Raw genomic sequence first — 18,051 nt, forward strand, 5'->3', positions numbered from 1 at the left:
GGTACGGTCTGACACGCTGCTTTCCTGACCAACGCGTGGCCGCGCCGGGACTGGCTGCGGAGGTCAGGGTCCCGCCGAGCGCCCCCGAAGATGCGCCACTGGGAAGGTTCCTCCCCGCGCTGCCTGTGCCCCGTGTGACCGCTCGGGTGGGCAGGGCTGGCGGGAAGGCGGGCTGAGCTCTCGGACAGCCGTGAGCCCCACGCCGGCAAAACGGCGCGCTGCCCGCGGGCTGATTCAGCCGGGCACAGGAGGCGGAGAGCCCTCCCCCGGAGGATGGCGCTGCCCGCGGGCTGATTCAGCCGGGCACAGGAGGCGGAGAGCCCTCCCCCGGAGGATGGCGAGGAAAACCCATCCAGTCCTGCGGCACGCAGCCCTGCCCCCGGGCCTCAAGCGGAGCTGGAGCCGGGGCCGGCCCCGGCCGCCCCCTCCCCTCCCGCGCTTTCTCCTCGGGCGGCCCCTTCCCGCCTCACCGCGGCCTCCTCCCGGTTCCCCTCAGCGCGGACTGGCTGGGCCCCGCTGTGACCCCACTCACCGCCTGGCGGGCGCCCTCCGCGCAGCAGCGGCGGCAACAGCAGCAGCAACAGCAGCGGCACCAGCCGGCTCAGCCCGGAGGCGGAAGCGGCGGCAGGAAGTGAGGTTGGTGCGGGATGGGGGGGAAGGGGAAGGGCCCCGCTTCCGGGAGTGGATGAGGAAGCGGAGAGAGGGTCCCTGCCGGGCGGACATCCACACCCCAGGAGCTCGGCCGGAGGTGGGTGTGTTATCGCGGGGTTATGGCGATGTGGCGCCGAGCTGAGCACGCCCACGGCCGGAGTAACGTGGGGTATCAAACTGGGAGAGGTGGCTAACGTCGCGTCAGGCTGTGCTGCCGTCCAGGTAGACCTGCACCGGCTGGAGAGACTCAGCGAAATTCAGCAAGGGCAAGTGTAGGGTCCTGCGCTTGCGGAAGAACAGCCCCATAGATCTGTGCAGGTTGGGGGCTGACCTGTTGGAGAGCAGCTCTGGCAAAACGGACCGGGGAGGATATCAGGCTGACCATGAGCCAGCAATGTACCCTTACAGCCAAGGCCAGTGGTGTCCCGGGGTGCATCAAGAAGAGTGTGGCCAGCAGGTCGAAGGAGGTCGTCCTCCTTCTCTGCCCTGGTGAGGCTTCATCTGGAGTACTGCACCCAGTTCTGGGCTCCCCAGTTCAGGAGAGACAGTTACTGGAGAATCCACTGGAGAGCCACTTAAGATGACGAGGGGACTTTCCTACGTTACCAGGAAAGGCTGAGAGACCTAGGACTGTTTAGACAGGAGGAGACTGAGGGAGGATCTCATTAATGCTGATCAATATCTTAAGCGTTCTTGTCAAGAGGATGGAGCCAGGCTCATCTCAGTGATGTCCAGTGACAGGACAACGGGCAATGGACATAAACTGGAACACTGTAAGTTCCATGTAAATATAAGGAAAAAATTCTTGAGAGTGACAGAGCAGGGGAACAGGCCACCAGGAGAAGTTGTGGAGTCTTTTATCTCTGGAGGCATTCCAAAGCTGCCTGGACATGTTCCTATGTGATTTACTCTAGGTGATCCTGTTCCGCAGGGCTGTTGGACAAGGTGATCCCCCCCAGGTCACTTCCAACTCCTACCATTCTGTGAAGGCAGCGGGAGGAAGCCAGGGACCACAGTTGAGCTGCTGGCAGTCTGAGAAGATCCCATATCCTCCAGTCTTTTTCTGGGCCACCACTGCAAAGAATAGGGCTTCCACTGGCTTTCAGCTCCAGAGAGTTACACTTCTGCTGTCCTTGGTTACCTGACCCAATCGAGCCCACTTCCAGGGGTAGATGCGCTTAGCCACCTCACTAGGGCCCAGATGATGTTTTACCATCCCTGCAGACACTGAAGTACAGATTAATTAGTCTGATAAACAAGCCTTGGTGAATAAAGCGAGGTTCCCTCATACGTGATTGGAACTGCTGTGTGGTTATACTACTGCTCCAAGACTTGATGTATTTCAGCACAGAAGTGGGTGAAAAACTTTCTGGGCATCCACTGCCAGCACTCTGTGCTCTCTTAGCATTCACCACTTGGCCTTCTCAAGACATGTGATGTTAGGAATTACAGTGTGTTACATCTTTGAGTAGTTTTCAGGATTAGATGCTTTTATTAAGAAGCAATTTTTTCAGTATTTTTCAAATTTGTGATTTACCTAGGGAAAAAAAATAACTGGGGTGTGATGTTTATGCACTTTTTTACCCACAATCCCATTCTTTAAAGCATTTTGGCTAAATCAAGCTAACCACCTTTGCTATGAACATGGTATTGGCTTTAAGTGTCTTCAAGACATGCAGTTCACAGCACTGTGTACTTCTCTGTTCTGCAAGCTGATCTAGGAACTGTTCACAGTATTGTTTATGCAAGGAACAAAATAGCTTCCAGGCAGTTAAGTACCGCCCTGCTTTCTCTAGGGTGTCATTACCAGAGAAGGTAGGAGCTGATTTCCAAGATGCTGGCAGAAAAAATAAATTAAAACACTGTTTAGAGGGTATTTCTTTACCCTCAGAGGCTTCTCTGAGCAGCTGTGCCCTGTGTTTGATACTTTCATGCTGAATATTTCAGGAGGCACCCACACTTATTTCATGGGTCTCAGAGAAAAGCTGCCAAGAACAAAGATTTTAGATAAGTCCCCTTCTTTTGCCTCTTGCCTTCAGCTATGCATGGATTAAGAGGCAGTGACAATCACTCCACACTGACTCTTGCCATCAGCACTGGAAATACATCCTGAAGTCCTACAAGTGTGGGATTCACTCCACTGAGAGCTGCACACTTTCAGTCTGTTTTGGTGGTTGCTGCTGCTGCTGCTCATACTTCCTTGCTGAAGAAAACACAAACAAAAAAGCTCCAATCAGCAGCAGTTATACCATTTATAATGTACAGGTATATATAGAGTCACAGAATTGGTTTGGTTGGAGAAAACCTTTTAAGACCAATAAGTCCAACCATTATCTAACTCTACCAAGGCTGGTGCTAAACCGTATCTCTGCTTCTTTTAAACACCTCCAGAGATGGGGATTCAACCACCTGCCTTGGGAGCCTGCTCCAGTGTTTGAGAACCCTTTCAGTCAACAAGTTTCTTCTAATACCCAACCTAAACCTACCCTGGTGCAACTTGAAGTTGTTTCCTCTCAGCCTACCACTTATTACTATGGAGAAGAGACCAACGCCCACCTCACTCCAACCTCCTTTCAGGGAGCTGTAGACAGCAGTGAGGTCTTCCCTCAGCTTCCTTTTCTCCAGGCTAAACAACCTCAGCTCTGTCAGCTGCTCCTCACCAGACCTGCTGTCCAGGCCCTTCATCAGCTTTGTTGCTCTTCTCTGGACCTGCTCTAACACCTCAATGTCTTTCTTACAGTGACAGGCCCAAAACTGAAGACAGTACTCAAGGTGTGGCCTCACCAGTGCTGAATACAGGGGGACAGACTCTTCCCTGGTCCTGCTGGTCATACTATTCCTGATAGAGGCCAGGGTGCTGGTGGCCTTCTTGGCTACCTGAGCACACACAGGCTCCTCTTCAGCCATGGTCAATCAACACCTCCAGGTCTTTCTCTGCTGGGCAGCTTTCTAGCCACTCTACCCAAAGCCTGGGGTATTCATGGGATTGTTGTGATGTGAGTGCAGGACCCAACAATCGGCCTCGTTTAATCTCATCCCACTGACCTCAGCCCATTGATCCAGCTTGTCCAAGTCACATCTGTGTGTGCATGGATACACATCTATATATCTACACATATAAATATGGTAACAATCAAGAAATAAGACTTCAGATTATAGAATGTCATGTCACAGCTTAGCCACACAAAGGGGAAGCTTCTGTCATCCTGGGGAACTGGTCCTTTAGTGTATAGCCCTGGAAAGGCTGAATAGTAGGGCCATGGCAAAATGTCATTGCATTAATGGCAGAGAACTAGGATCCTATTCAGATCCTTTAATTTTGGAAAGGAAAATAAAGACAATGGCTTCAGAAGTATTATTACAGATGGCCTGAACACTGTTACACTGTTGATCTCCCCATCACTCATCTCCTCCACAATATCCAAGCCACAAGATGACAACTACACTGACTTCAAAATTAGTATGGTTAGCAAGACAAAAGGAGATCAAAGAGTTGTGTGGCGAAACAACCATCACCAACAAGTGCCAGCAGGCATGTCTCTGTTGGAAGCACATCTTTTTTTTGTCCCTACAGAACCCAACAGCCTGGTTTAAGAATCCTTACAAGAGATCTTTACATTTAAAAGGTGGTTTCAACTCATCAAGTATTTATTACCCGTATTACCTCTGCAGGCATGCATGTATGGCAGAGGTGAAGCAAGTGCAGGTGTTTCTCTGAACTGAACCTCTGTGATATCTAGGTGACCTTGCATTAGCAGGGGGTTGGACTAGATGATCTCCAGAGGTCCCTTCCAACTCCTACCATTCTGTAATTATGGACTCTCATATTGCAGAGCATGGGGTTCTTTCCTACCTACATCCTGACTGACCTAAAGCATTAAGATGGGAGAAGCAACACTTGTTGGTACAGTAAAATTCTTATTTATTTTGAAGTTATGAAGTTGAATTACTTGTGATTCCACAAATCTATCCACACTTTGACAACATTCGGACTTTCCTAGCTCCTTTTAACTTCAACACTGGACTAGTTTTGAGAGCTAGATGAGAATCCCATTGATGGTCCCTCATTCCATACCTCCTCACACCTCAATCCTGCAGAGCCTGTGCTCACATGGTGCCTGCAGGAACCGTCCCCAGGGACCCAGAGGCCTAGGGGACCACCTCTTTCCCTTGACTTACCGATGGAGTAGATCTCCAGCTGCTGCCGCAGGCCCGGGGAAGCTCCCCCTTTCCTTTCACTTACCGATGGAGTACATCTCCAGCTGCTGCCGCAGGCGGATCTTTTTCATGCTGTCATAGAAGTTGGGCTCAGGCGGCGTCTCGGCGGCCGGGGGCAGGGTGAAGATGCGCATGATCCTTCTCTTGTTCCTGCGAGGAGGGGCGAGAGGCGGTGAGAGGCCCGGGCCGGGCCGGCTACACGTGGGGCCCGCGCTGTCGCAGTCGCAGCGCGGCGGGAGCCCTCCACCCGCCCCCGCGGCCTCCCCACACGCCCCCTATAGCCTCCCCTCACCGCCGGGCGTAGACCAGGAGGGCGAGGCTGGCCAACACCACCAGCAGGTAGACGTTGGTGGCCTCGTTCCACGCCTCGTGCACCGAGTAGTCGATGGCTCCGCTGTCACCCAGCGCCGCCGAGCCGCCACCTGCCCCCGCGGCCACGGCCGCCGCCGCCATGGGGGAGAGCGGTCGGTATGGCCGGCGCACGGCGGGAAGTGACGTCAGGCGAGCCGGAGCGGGGCGCCGCCATCTCGTGGTGGCCCTGAGGGGCAGCGGGGAGGGGACTGGGGCTGCTCTGCCCACGCCCTCACGTGTATTTTCTCTCTAGCTAAGCAGTCCTTGGGGAGAGACGCGAGGAAGTGACAGCGTCTCTGCCAGGGATGTAGACACCGGGGATGGGGGCGGTACGGGTGAGATCCCGGCATCGGCTGTCTTAGAACTCAGGAACTGTGAGACAAAATTAATGAGCAGCCTTTAAAGGACTCCTGCTGGAGTTGCACGAAATCAGGTAGGGGCTTAGTCATTTGCAGGCAAGTTTTTCCACTTACAATGTTGGTAGTCGTGTTTGAATGTTTTACAAACCGGCTGCATCTGCAGGAAGGTTTTCCCATTGGCAATAAAATGTCAATAGTGATGGAGACGTGTGTTAGAACATTACACGTACACACTGCATGTTCTCGGTGCAGCCATAACATGGCATGGTAAGGTGAAGAGCAGTATGACCGTAACAAAGAACAGAACCAAACACTTAAGCAGAAGGGACCGTGTGCTTCCCTTCTTATAAACTGCCTCTCAAAGTCAGAGGATGAAAGTCATCTCAGGCCCATAGGTCTTCCAAACCCTGCTCTGCAGAACAGAAAGTCACAGAAGCACAGAGGTAAGGGTTGGAAGGGACCTATCGAGATCATCTAGTCCAACACCCCTGCCAAATCAGGGTCACTTGGAGCAGGTTACACAGGAACACATCCAGATGGATCTTGAAACTCTCCAGAGAAGGAGGCTCCACAACCTCTCTGGGCAGCCTGGTCCAGTGCTCTGTCACCTTCATAGTAAAGGATTTTTACCATGTGCTTTAGTAAACCACCCCTGTGTTCTAGTTTGTGCCCATTGCCCCTTGTTCTGTCACTGACTGCCACCAAGAAGAGCCCAATGTTGTCCTCCCTACCTTCACTGTCACATTACCCCAACATCCGCCTGTCTCAGAGTCCTAGGACTCTTGCTGGAACTGCTTTGCAAAAATTAATGCTTGCCTCTTTTCCAGTGCCCCGATAATGAACCTGACACAGGTTCAGGAAGTTATATTAATGGACAGATTTAACTTACTGAAGTGACAGATAAATCAGATTTGGGACTGTCAGTGATAAGTGCACTGACTTCAAGTAGTTGAGCTCAAGTTAATAAATCCCAAGTAACATTCAACACAGATGCAAATCTTTGCAATAGTGCTAATGTGTAACAGTAATAATAAAGCAGCAAAAGTTCAGCCCTATATTGAAGCTGCAGTTCTTACCAAAAAGGTGTCTGTGTTTTGGCTGAAGGAAGAGCATGTAGACCATCTATGTCTCACAAAATCCAGTCTTTCCCCCAAGACAGATCATCCCCTCATGGTTTACTATGCCCTAACCCCAGCTGTCACTGCCTTGTAGGCAACGTTTAGCATGATTTGGGAGGAGAGCTGAGTGACATAGGGTTAGGCTGGATCTTAGGAAGAAGCTGTTCAGTTTGAGGGTGGCGAGACACTGGAATAGGTTGCCCAGGGAGGTTGTGGATGCCTCCTCCCTGGAGATGTTCAAGGCCAGGCTGGATGAGGTCTTGAGCAACCAAGTCAAATTGAGACATGACCCTGCCCATGGCAGGGAGGTTGGAGTAGATGATTTCTAAGGTCCTCTCCAATCTAAGCCACTCTATGATTCTATAATATGTTTAGCATGTCCTCTGTTTGGCTTATTATCATACTGAGGGGTGTCAGCTTGAATACTAAAATCACAGTTAGACAAAGGTCTTCAGTCAGACACTATAGCTTTCAAAAGCTGTTTTGAAGCTGCTTGGTTTTGTTTTAGCCTTGCTTCAGCAGTTTTAATTGAAACAGGACCATCTTACCTACACAAGACCCCTTCCTTCAGCCACTTGACAGGCTAGCTTTGCAGATCTTCATTTCTAGAGGTAACAGGAATATCTCTTACTTGTAAGCATCTCAACCTTTCTTCTGAAGTGCACTCCTTTCCCATGGTAAGTTAGGCAGTTATTCCATAGGGATACACCAGCCTTCTTGCTTTCATCAGAGGTATGAATTCAGCAGCTCTGAGAAGCTGACATGGAGTCTGAAACATCTTCAGCCACCCAGGCTGGCGCTAGCTCAGTGGCAGCAGAACTGCGGGATGTAGCTCAGCAGTGAGCTGTGGCAAGAGAAAAAGAGGTTCAGCTTGTCACGAGCTTTCACTTTTCACATAGGAACTAAATTTGACAGTGTAGGTTTTCAAAATAGAAACAGCACCTTCTGAAAGAGCTTGCCTCTTTTCTTTTTTTTTTTTTTTTTTTTAACCAAAATGGAAATTGCTGCATATTCAGATGCTGGAGCACCATGGCTTACTCCTATGCTCCATATGCTCCTGATGCCAAAAATTACAATTCTAGGGTTATGCTTTGGCAGAAAAGGTGGAGCAGAGCAAGCATTTCACTTTAGAAACTTGAAAAGTTGTCCAAACTGCATCATGAGGTTTAAATTAACTAGGCAGAGGATATTCTAACACTTCTAGCATACATACTAATTCTTCTCTCTTCTCTTCTCTTCTCTTCTCTTCTCTTCTCTTCTCTTCTCTTCTCTTCTCTTCTCTTCTCTTCTCTTCTCTTCTCTTCTCTTCTCTTCTCTTCTCTTCTCTTCTCTTCTCTCTTCTCTTCTCTTCTCTTCTCTTCTCTTCTCTTCTCTTCTCTTCTCTTCTCTTCTCTTCTCTTCTCTTCTCTTCTCTTCTCTTCTCTTCTCTTCCTCTTCTCTCTTCTCCTTTTCTTTTTTCTTTTCTTTTTTCTTTCTGCCTAATGTGGCATGTTTAAGCTACATGATAGGTTAGGTGTGCTGTCTTTTATCCTCCCCTGCATCTTTCAATCCACCTCTGGTCCTGATTCTTCCTTGTACCACATCTTCCTTTAGGTACTGGAACTATTACAGTGTAGACATTATGGATACTATTCCTCTCCCTTAGATTTGCACATAGTTGGGGGATGTGCTTATGCTGCAGTTATTTGTCTTCACACTTTTGAGGGCAATAAGGGGGGGAGGGGTGTGATTTATTTAACCTATGTCAAACATTCAGAATGAATCCTCCTGTGCCCAGGAGGTGCTCTGACTCCTTACTGAGTAGAAGTTTAGACACCTTGCTTGGATGGCACTCACTGGGCAAATGTCTGACGAGCCTGGGGAAACTGTCCTTTGGGGAGCCATTTCCTCAGTGCAAGATGTGCAAAGTCATTCTCTTTCCATGCTGTGGAAAAGGATTCATTTAAAAAGGCCTCAGGTCAGGACATAAAAAAGATATAATGCAAACAGCAGTAGGAAAAAAACCCAAAATGCTAAGGCACTGCTGTCTTGAGAAAAGTTCATTGCCCCACACGGTGTGGGAAAGAAGAGCAGAACAGCAATTAGACATAATTCTAGGTCATTAAATTGGGATGGCACCCATGCACAGAACTGTGGAAACCACAAGGAGGGAAAAAAAGAGTCTGTCACTTATGCAACATGACACAAGACAGTTAATTAAGCATGGTTTCACAGGGACTTTAAACAGTTCCTCAGTCAAGTTGAGGCTTTTTGTTTGCTTTTTTAGTGTGTTGAACTTTCCTGCTAACAGGCTTGACAAGCACTATGGAAGAGAAGTGGAAAGAATAAACATAAGTAACTTGAGTGCTCTTTATATTTCACCTCTAGGCCTCAGCTGAGATCAGGCTGTCTGCTATGAATTGTAGAAAGGTTGTGTTTAAAGTGTATCTAAAGGTGCTTTTTCTATTAACCTTGCAGCTCTGCTCTGGACAGCCAAGGAGGAGGCTGGAATGCTCCAGGATTCTGCATCCCAGCTTCCCATCCAGAGAAAACCAAGGCCTGTATCCACAAAACATGACTTCAGGTCTCAGATGTTTCACTGCAGTCTCTAGCAAGCAGGAATAGACTCTGCCTTATAGCAGGTGCCTGATTTGGATTTAAGGCTCAGATAATCCATGCACCCCCAGGCTAGAAGACAAGCAGAGGGAGATTTTATTTTTTTTTTTCACAAACATAGAATCACAGAATGGTTTGGGTCATCCCCTCATGGTTTATTATGCCCTAACCCCAGCTGTCTCTGCCTTGTGAGCACCGTTTAGCATGATCTGGGAGGAGAGTTGAGTAACATGATCCAAGGGCTGCAGCACCTCTGCTATGAGGATAGGCTGAGGGAGCTGGGGTTGTTCAGCCTGGAGAAGACTCCAGGGAGACCTTATAGCTGCCTTCCAACACCTGAAGGGATGCTACAGGAAGGCTACAGAGGGACTTTTCCTAAGGGTGTCTAGTGGCAGGACAAGGGGGAATGGTTTGAAGCTGAGGAAGAGTAGGTTTAGACTGGATCTTATGCAGAAGTTCTACAGTATGAGGGTGGTGAGACTCTGGACTGGGCTGCCCAGAGAGGTTGTGGATGTCCCCTCCTTGGGGCTGTTCAAAGCCAGGCTGGATGAGGCCTTAAGAAACCTGATATAGTTGAGAAGCATCCCTGCCCATGGCAACAGCGTTGGAGTAGATGATTTCTAAGGTCCCTTTCAACCTAAGCCAGTCTATGATTCATCTCAAAATGTGAATGCTGGAATTTTAACAGTAAGCTTGCTCTTTAGAAAGTGATGATGGCCAAAGAATCTGTGTGTGCCTCTCTATATCAATATATAATGTCTAATGGAGTGTGAGTTACCCAGAGCTAAAGAGAGTCAGAAATCGCTGAGACATAAATATCACTGAAATGTAAATGTATTTACCATTTAATACTGGATTATAGAGTGCAGAACAGAGACTGACAATTATTGGCAATCATGTGGTCAGCTCAAGTATACAGTATTTCAATTAAAATCAAACCATAAAACCCTTTTTCTGTTTTAAAAAGTACTATCTACCATATAATTTCTCTGGATGAACTCTACAAATATACATATTATATCATGCTAGAGGAACTCGAGAACCACTTTTTTCTTGTTCCCAGGGTCTCCTGACTGTTGGTAAGACGTTACAGGGGTAATGATAGAATTGGTTTGCAGCTGCAAATTCTGCCAAATATCTCACAAATTATATTTGGCAAACAGCACTGCCCCTGTTTCACCAAGATAATGATCTGATGCTTTGTTTATGTGGCACCAAAGGAAAATACTGGTTATGGGCTTGTGATAGAATTTCAGAAAGTTTGCCTGGTATTTTAAACTTCTGATCCACTTAATAGTTACCACTCTATTAAACACAGAGTAAGACATACTTTAAAAGTATCCTTTCAAAAAGAAAAAAACCCAAACTCTTAATTAAATACCTTGTGTCCTTGTTTCATAGAATCATAAAATCATGGAATTGTTTTCGTTGGAAAAGACCTCTAAGATCATCGACTCCAACCATCAGCCTAACACCACCATGGCCATTAAACCATGTCCCAAAGTGCCATGTCCACACATTTCTTGGTCACCTCCAGGGATGGTGACTCCAGCACCACCCTGGGCAGCCTGTTCCAATGTGTGACTGCTCTTGCAGTAAAGAAATTTTTCCTAATCTCCAATCTAATCCTCCCCTGGCACAATTTCAGGCCATTTCCTCTCATCATATCACCTGATACTAGAGAGAAGAGACTTATCCAAACTTCACTGCAACCTCCTTTCAGGGAGTTGTAGAGAACAATGAGGTCTCCCTTCAGGCTCCTCTTCTCCAGACTAAAAAACTCCAGTTCCCCCAGCTGCTCCTCACAGGTGTGGCTATGCATACACTGCTTTTTACATCTGATGGTGTCAAACACAGAGCTGCACAGGCTGTGTGTTGCTGTACAGGCTGCTCACCTGTGCAGGATTTAGCATTAAAGGGTTGTGTTTAGGTCTGAATCCCATGGCACACAAAGGGGAAGATGCTACATCAGCTCTGAGCCTGCAGCCAGCAGGCAGCTGGGAAAGGTAAACAGCATAAGCTTGACAATGCTGTGCTCTGAATGACTCTGAGGAGAACAAGAAAGGAGCACTGAGTCTGAACTGAATCTGGGACTCTACTCTGAGACAGGCTGTTTCCAGTCTGTGTCCTGTCATACAAACCTGCCTGGTAAGGGATACACTTTATTGACTAATCCCCTGGGAATTTTGTTTTGGCAACAGCATTAGACCAAGAGTGAAGCATACCATACCAAGAGTGAGTCCAGGTGCCCTTGACACAGTTGGCTCCCACAGCCAGGCTGTCAGCAGGCTCAGCTGGCATGTCCTAGTCTCCCTGTCTCCTCCTGCTGGCACAGCAGAGTCCCAGGGGGATTCAGACTGGGAACCAGGTGCTGTTTCTTGAGTTGGGGAGATGATATGCTGCTCTGGTTCTTCACCTGGCTGGTCAGATGAAGTGGGCAGGACATGTTGTGGGACTCTGGCAGGGATGGCAGAGGAGGCATGACCCAAAAGGGAAGGGCAAGGTGGTGCAGATCACTGACCTCCACAAAACAATTATCCTGGCAAAGGTCCAGACACACGGTCTTCATCTTGGGTGATGGCAGCAAACAAAAGCCTTGGGACCTCTGAGACCATGACACTGACAACCTAGGGTGGCTTGGGGAACCTCCTCTGAAGTTTTCTGAAAATGAGCACCATTAGCAGTCCCTCTTGTGTGGCCTGCATCTTTGTGCAGCTTCTTTGGCTGCATTTTTGGAATGGAGGAACAGGGATGCAATAGGAAACCTGGCAATAATGATCCCAGGAGAAGCATCTTTTGTAAGAAAGGACAGCGAATGTGGGGCCCTATTTGAGCTTGAGGTAAGAACCAGAGGCTGTTGTTGAGAAAGCTGGGGCAGTGGTCTTGGCAGGAGAGACCCTGTCCACTGGTCTAGAGCTGGCTGGGGATGAGGAGAGAGGGGTTGCAAGCTTCCAGTTGTGAACAGGTCTCTTTCTGCCCTTCTTTGTTTGGTGTTCACCAGAAACATACAAGAGCTGCTTGTACAGAGGCAGTGAAGCCCCTGAATGTTTATCCAAGGCTGCCATTGGTGGTGGAAACTGGAATGCTCAGCAGAAAGAAGGGAGGCAACTGCATGTAGGGCTGCCCTGCTTCCTCACTTTAAGTGGAAAAAAAGTTGGAAATGGGAGAAGGAAAGGATTCATGCAAAGTGGACATTGTGGAACGGGCTAGTAGGAAAGAACAGAAAGATGGAGAGGGTACATACGCCTCTGATTTTGCTGAAAGACTGGGAGGAGGTGACACTTAACCTTGATTGAGGTTGCACCAATTTGAGATGAAAGAGACAGTGCACAATCACCCTGAGCAAGTTATAGGGGAGTGTGTCGGTGTGAGCTGAAATTCCCCCCCCCCCCACCAACAATAACCAGGCTAGCCCAGTCTGGAAGCAAATGAAAAGCTGTATTTACAAAGCAGAATCTACAATCTATGATGAAATGTAATGAGTATGTACAAATATACAAAATTCACAACGTTTACAAATATATACAATCAACAGAAAAGCACAACCGATCTCCCTTTGCTTCCCCCCAAGGGGACCCTCCCAAAGGGGCCTCTCTCTCCCAGGAGCTTCCCCCCCAGACCCCCCTGGACAGAGAAGCAGAGTTAGTTAAGCAGAAAGTTGTTAACTTAGCTGCCAAGGTCAGTACGTGTTATCTTCAGCCAGAAGAGAAGAAGAAGAAAACAGCAGCCAGACAGCCCAGCAACTGCCCCCACTGCAGAATGTGCAGAATGCCTACTTTGTTTTGGGTAATAGTTCTTAAACATTTCTATCTATCCAATGGAAGTGTTTAGAACAATCAGTATTTTGCTTTCTTACACCCAATAGTGACTTATTTACACTCTTTCTCTGTTCTGAACTTTGCAAGGAAAAATTAAAAAGACAGTTTCAAACCATCACAGGGAGGTAGCTTCTTCAGCTGGCATGTGTGACCCTTCTGATAGCCCCAGCTTCCATGTTACTACAGACTTGCTAATGCAAGCACAGAGAGATCTTAAAGGGGTTTATGGACATTCCCTAGCAAAATTCTGGCTTCAAGGCCAGATCCTGGCTATGTTTGGGCATGAGAGCCTGCAACTGCTAGTAACTAGTGCTCAGCTGTCCTTCCTGCTGTCATCTAGTGTTTCCTCGTGGACAGAAGCCCCCCCCAAGAAACAAGCTCCAAACTGATGGGCTCAGAACAAGCATCATTTATTCCTGCTGAAATACAACAGATGGACAACACACAGGCTGAAGGAGAGGGAACAGGGGAGAGACTCAGTGCTCAGGGTGAATGTTCAGAGGCACCTAACAATATTTGTAACAACATATATAACTTTTCCTAACAATATTTGTAACTATTCCACCCAGGAACAGAGAGAGACATCTCCATGGCAAGATAATCCAAGCAGAAGCTTTTCTTAACCAAGAGAGACTAGCAGGAGAAGCTTGGCAGGTTCTCGTCTGGCCTTGCTACTCACAGAAAACACATGGTATGTTTACTTCTTGGCCATCGGATGCTGATTTTTCCTTCAAGTATCTATGATGGCTAACAAGAGGCTATTGCTGGGGACAAAAGATTTGACTCATGGCTTTGAAGAGCTGTAAGAGAATGGTTTTCCGTGTGCAGCACATCCTGGATTTATGCTGGAACTGCAGAACCCTAACCCTATTAATCATAGAATCATAGAATGGTTTGGGTGGGAAGGGACGTTAAAGATCATCTAGTTCCAACCCGCCACTATGGGCAGGGACACCTGCCACTACAGCAGGTTGCTCAATGCCTCATCCAATCTGGCCTTGAACACCTCCAGGGAGGGGGCATCCACAGCCTCCCGGGGCAACATGTTCCAGTGTCTCGCCACCCTCACTAGAAAAACTTTTTTCCTAATACCCAGTCTAAATCTGCCCTCCTCCAGACATTCCCCATTAATAACTCAAGAGTTCACAGGCTGGGTGGTACAATGACAACAGAGATTGCATTCTTTCTCCCCAGGCCTCTTACGGTGTTTTAAGTCAATGTCCAAAACAGCCACATATCATTGTGCTGGAGGCCCTGGCTTTGGCACTTTGCTTCCTGACAACCTGAGCAGGAAAGCTGCCAGGAAGGACTGCACAAGTGAGAAATGGCAAAAAATAGCTAATTTAAGAAAACAGACCGCCCAGAAGGAAACGAAAGCCATAATGGGCAGCTTTTCAAGGGCTGCTGGTACTGTGTGAAATCAGGGGTAGGAACTGAGTCACTTGCAGGAAAGTTTTCCCATTTATAATGTTGGCAGCAATGTTTCAACATTATACAAACTGGCTGCATGTTCTCAGTGCAGCCATAACACAACTTGTTTGGCTGAAGGACAGTATCAGCACACCAAGGGACAGAACCAGACCCTTCAGCAGGAGGGAGTGTGTGCTTCCCTGCGTATAGACCACCTCTCAAGTCAAAACATGAAAGTTGTCTCAGGCCCTGAGGTCTGCAGAACAGAAAGTCACAGCATCGCAGAATGGTAGGGGTTAGAAAGGACCTCTGGTGATCATCTAGTCAAACCCTCCTGCTAACACAGGTTCACCTAGATCAGGTGGCACAGGATTGCAATGTCCAAGCAAGTTTTGAATGTCCCCAGAGAAGGAGACTCCACAACCTCTCTGGGCAGCCTGCTCTAGTACTTCACCACCCTCACAGGAAATACTTTTCCATATGTTAAGTGAAACCTCCTGTGTTCTAGTTTGTGCCCATTGCTGCTTGTCCTTGCACTGGCCACCACTGAGAAGAATCCAACCCCATCCTCTTGACCCTCACCCTTTAGATATTGGTCAGCATTGAGAAGATACCCTCTGTCTTCTTTTCTCCAGGATAAAGAACCCTAGGTCTCCTAGCCTCTCCTGATAAAAGAGATGCTCCAGTCCCCTCATCAGCTCTGTGGCCCTCCGTGGACTATCTCCAGCAGGTCCCAGTCTCTTGAACAGGAGAGCCCAGAACTGAACACAATACTCAGGGGTGGCCTCACCAGGGCAGAGCAGATGGGAAGAACTTCCCTTGACCTGCTAGTCACAGTTTTCTTAATGCACCCCACAATATTGTTGGCCTTCTTGGCAACATGAGCACATGGCTGGCTCATGCTGAACTTCTTGTCCACCAGAACTCCAAGGCCCCTTCTACACAGAGCTGCTTCCCAGCAGATCAACCCCAGGTGCACAGTGGTAGAGTCCATGCATCTCATTCATACTACTCCTGCAGTGGCCACATGCTTGCTGGTGTGGGCTACAGGGCTCTCAGAGCAATGGCCACATGGTTTCAGAACCAAACTCTCCCCCATCTAGGAGCCAGAGACTGGCTCTGGCATCAGGGTTCACCAAAATCTGAAGTGGACCTAGGTACTGCTTTCTGAGCAACCACTACTTTTACTGCACGGGGAAGTGAGTGAGGGCTTTGTGGATGAGATGTGGGCCAATGCCACAAGAACCACCACAAAATTTGGGGAGGGCACACCATGTTCTCTGCTCTCCAGTCCTCTGCCAATCAGTTTTAAGTTGGCTGATTTTTTTTAGCAACTCTTTTTATGTAATTTTTTGAAGAGAGTTTTGTGTAAATGTTGTAAAAATTTATTTCTGAAGGAACAAATTTTATTCTGGACTCACACAGCTTCATTTCTCTTGCTACTCCTTTTCCAATAATAGATTTTGACCAACCAATGGGAAGCTTGCAAAGCTCCAGCACTGGGCAGACATTGTTTTTTAAAATCAAAAGTTAAAATCCAAAGGTTGTTCTTCTCTTTTTTGTCTGGGGACAGAGATGTTGCCCTTTTGCAAACTAAATAAACAGGGAAGACATCAACTGCCATGTTTGTCTGATGATTCACTATAACATTTCCCTAGTGCCAGGCAGGGCTGCCTCCCGAATAAGCAGAGTCAAAACTTTCCTGTAGGTATCCAAGACCTCCTGGGCAGAAGGCCTTTCAGCTGGGTCCTTCTTCTTACATGCTGCATGGATGTCAAACAAATGCAGCCGCACAATGTCACTTCCTTCAACGTGGCCCAAGAAAAAATTGGTGACATCAGGGATTTTCCAGATGTCTGTTTTCTCATCATAGGGAGGCATGAGGTCATCCTCAAATGGCACCTCTTCTCCATAGGGCCAATGCTGCTCAGGAGCCACAAACTCACCCTGGAGCTCCCGGTGACCACACTTCACCAGACTGCCAGCACTCCTGTTCACCAGAGGCAAAGCGTCCAAATCATTCACCAGGATGTGAAAGTCACTCGTTAGGAGATACTGAGAGAGGACCTTATCCAAGTCATTTGAGTCACACATCACGAAGGTGCCCAGGGGGCTGCTGTGCAGGTACCGAATGACACTCACATAGTCCATAGCAAGCATCAGCCTGCGGTGCCAGGTGTTCATGGCCTTGTACTTGGGGATGTGGAGAGTCTCATTCAGGCCCCTCAGTGAGCCTAGAGGATGGTATTCAGTGAGGATTGTGAACTGCTGCTCACAGTAGCCAAGCAGACGGACAACATACTTGCTTTGAAGTGCTTTCAGCATCTTCAGTCCATGGAGAAAGTCCTCCTTCAGCTCTGAGTTGGTAAGCTGTGAAAGGACCACTTTGTTTTCCTTCCACTCAGAAAGGAAGACCTGAGAACACATAAGAGACACATAAGATTCATGGAGGAAGAGTCTTCTTAGGCCATCTGCTACCATCAGCTGCTGACCTCCAAGTGACTGCTTAGTCACAGCTGCAAATTACATGTACCAGGCACAGACAAACCCTTAGGTAAGCCTGGTACCTGTCACAGCAAGCTCCTACCAACCTACACGATTTGGAATGGGCAATGCCAATGAATTGAAATATTTCATGCCACCCAACCAGGCTGTCTTACTCTGGCACAACTGCACCACACCCCACAAGCACTTCACTGATCTCTGTCATTGTGCTCCTGTTGCTGGACGTTGTTCAGTGTCAGGGAGGAAGCCCAGGCCTCCAGTCACTCCCTTCCCACCTGTTCTGTGCACCTTATTAGCAGCCATATGCCCCGTGGTGTCTACAGCTGCTTCAAGGACACCATGGGCATTAACTAGCCATCAAACAGTGAGAGCTCTTTATCCACAGGAGAGGAAAAACCAGACTCACCTTTTTCACGGCACCTTCACCAACACACTTGAGTTTCCTGACTTCCCTATTTATGGCTTCACAGGAGAGCCACGGGGAACAATTCTTCACCGTTCCCAATTTGAAATACCCGAAAGGGCAGAGGCCAGGGTCTGCTTCGGCATGTCCGGATGCGATGTAAAACTTGTTGAGGTACAGGTAGAGAAAGGTATTGAGGAGGAGGAGGGCCGCAAGGAGTAAGGCTAAGGAGGTGGATGACATCTCCCTGGGAGGAAACTCCCTCCTAACGAAGGGCGGTTTCTTCTCCATGGCCGTGCCCTTTGCATTCTCCGTGAAAGACAGAGGCTAAGCAGGACCCTCTTACCAGCCCGGGGATGAGCGCCTGCGGAGCTTTTTTACTGCAGGCTACACACAGCTGTCTCGCAGCCCCTGCAGCCCTGAGCCTACAGCCTAGGAGAAAGGCCACGCGTAGCAGCAGGACATATCCCCAGCGGCTCCAAGCTCCACGCTCGCGTCGCTGGTCATCCCCCTAGTTTTCCAAACAAAAGGGCCCAGGCTGCCGGCCGCCCCGTTCGAGGACGCTTTTTCCTGCAGCACACAGCGGCGGCAGGCCCGGGAGGGCGGAGAGGGAAGGCTCGGGC

General features: G+C 48.6%; 2 protein-coding genes across 2 annotated transcripts; both read right to left on the reverse strand.

The window, feature by feature from the left end:
• Nucleotides 1–2,133: 2,133 nt before the first annotated feature.
• Nucleotides 2,134–5,322, reverse strand: SMIM19 (small integral membrane protein 19). Its single transcript, XM_054383041.1, has 3 exons — nt 5,162–5,322; nt 4,895–5,019; nt 2,134–2,854 (listed from the first exon to the last, which is right to left on the reverse strand). The coding sequence occupies exons 1-3, from the start codon at nt 5,320–5,322 to the stop codon at nt 2,784–2,786; spliced, it is 357 nt and encodes a 118-aa protein (XP_054239016.1). The 3' UTR covers nt 2,134–2,783.
• Nucleotides 5,323–16,140: 10,818 nt separating this feature from the next.
• POMK (protein O-mannose kinase) lies at nt 16,141–17,719 on the reverse strand. Its single transcript, XM_054383205.1, has 2 exons — nt 17,432–17,719; nt 16,141–16,935 (listed from the first exon to the last, which is right to left on the reverse strand). Exons 1-2 carry the CDS (start codon nt 17,717–17,719, stop codon nt 16,162–16,164), a joined length of 1,062 nt encoding a protein of 353 aa, XP_054239180.1. The 3' UTR covers nt 16,141–16,161.
• Between the last annotated feature and the right edge of the window lie 332 nt (nt 17,720–18,051).

Source organism: Indicator indicator, chromosome 8 (genome assembly GCF_027791375.1).
Source record: "Indicator indicator isolate 239-I01 chromosome 8, UM_Iind_1.1, whole genome shotgun sequence".
NCBI classification, from domain to species: Eukaryota; Metazoa; Chordata; class Aves; order Piciformes; family Indicatoridae; genus Indicator; species Indicator indicator.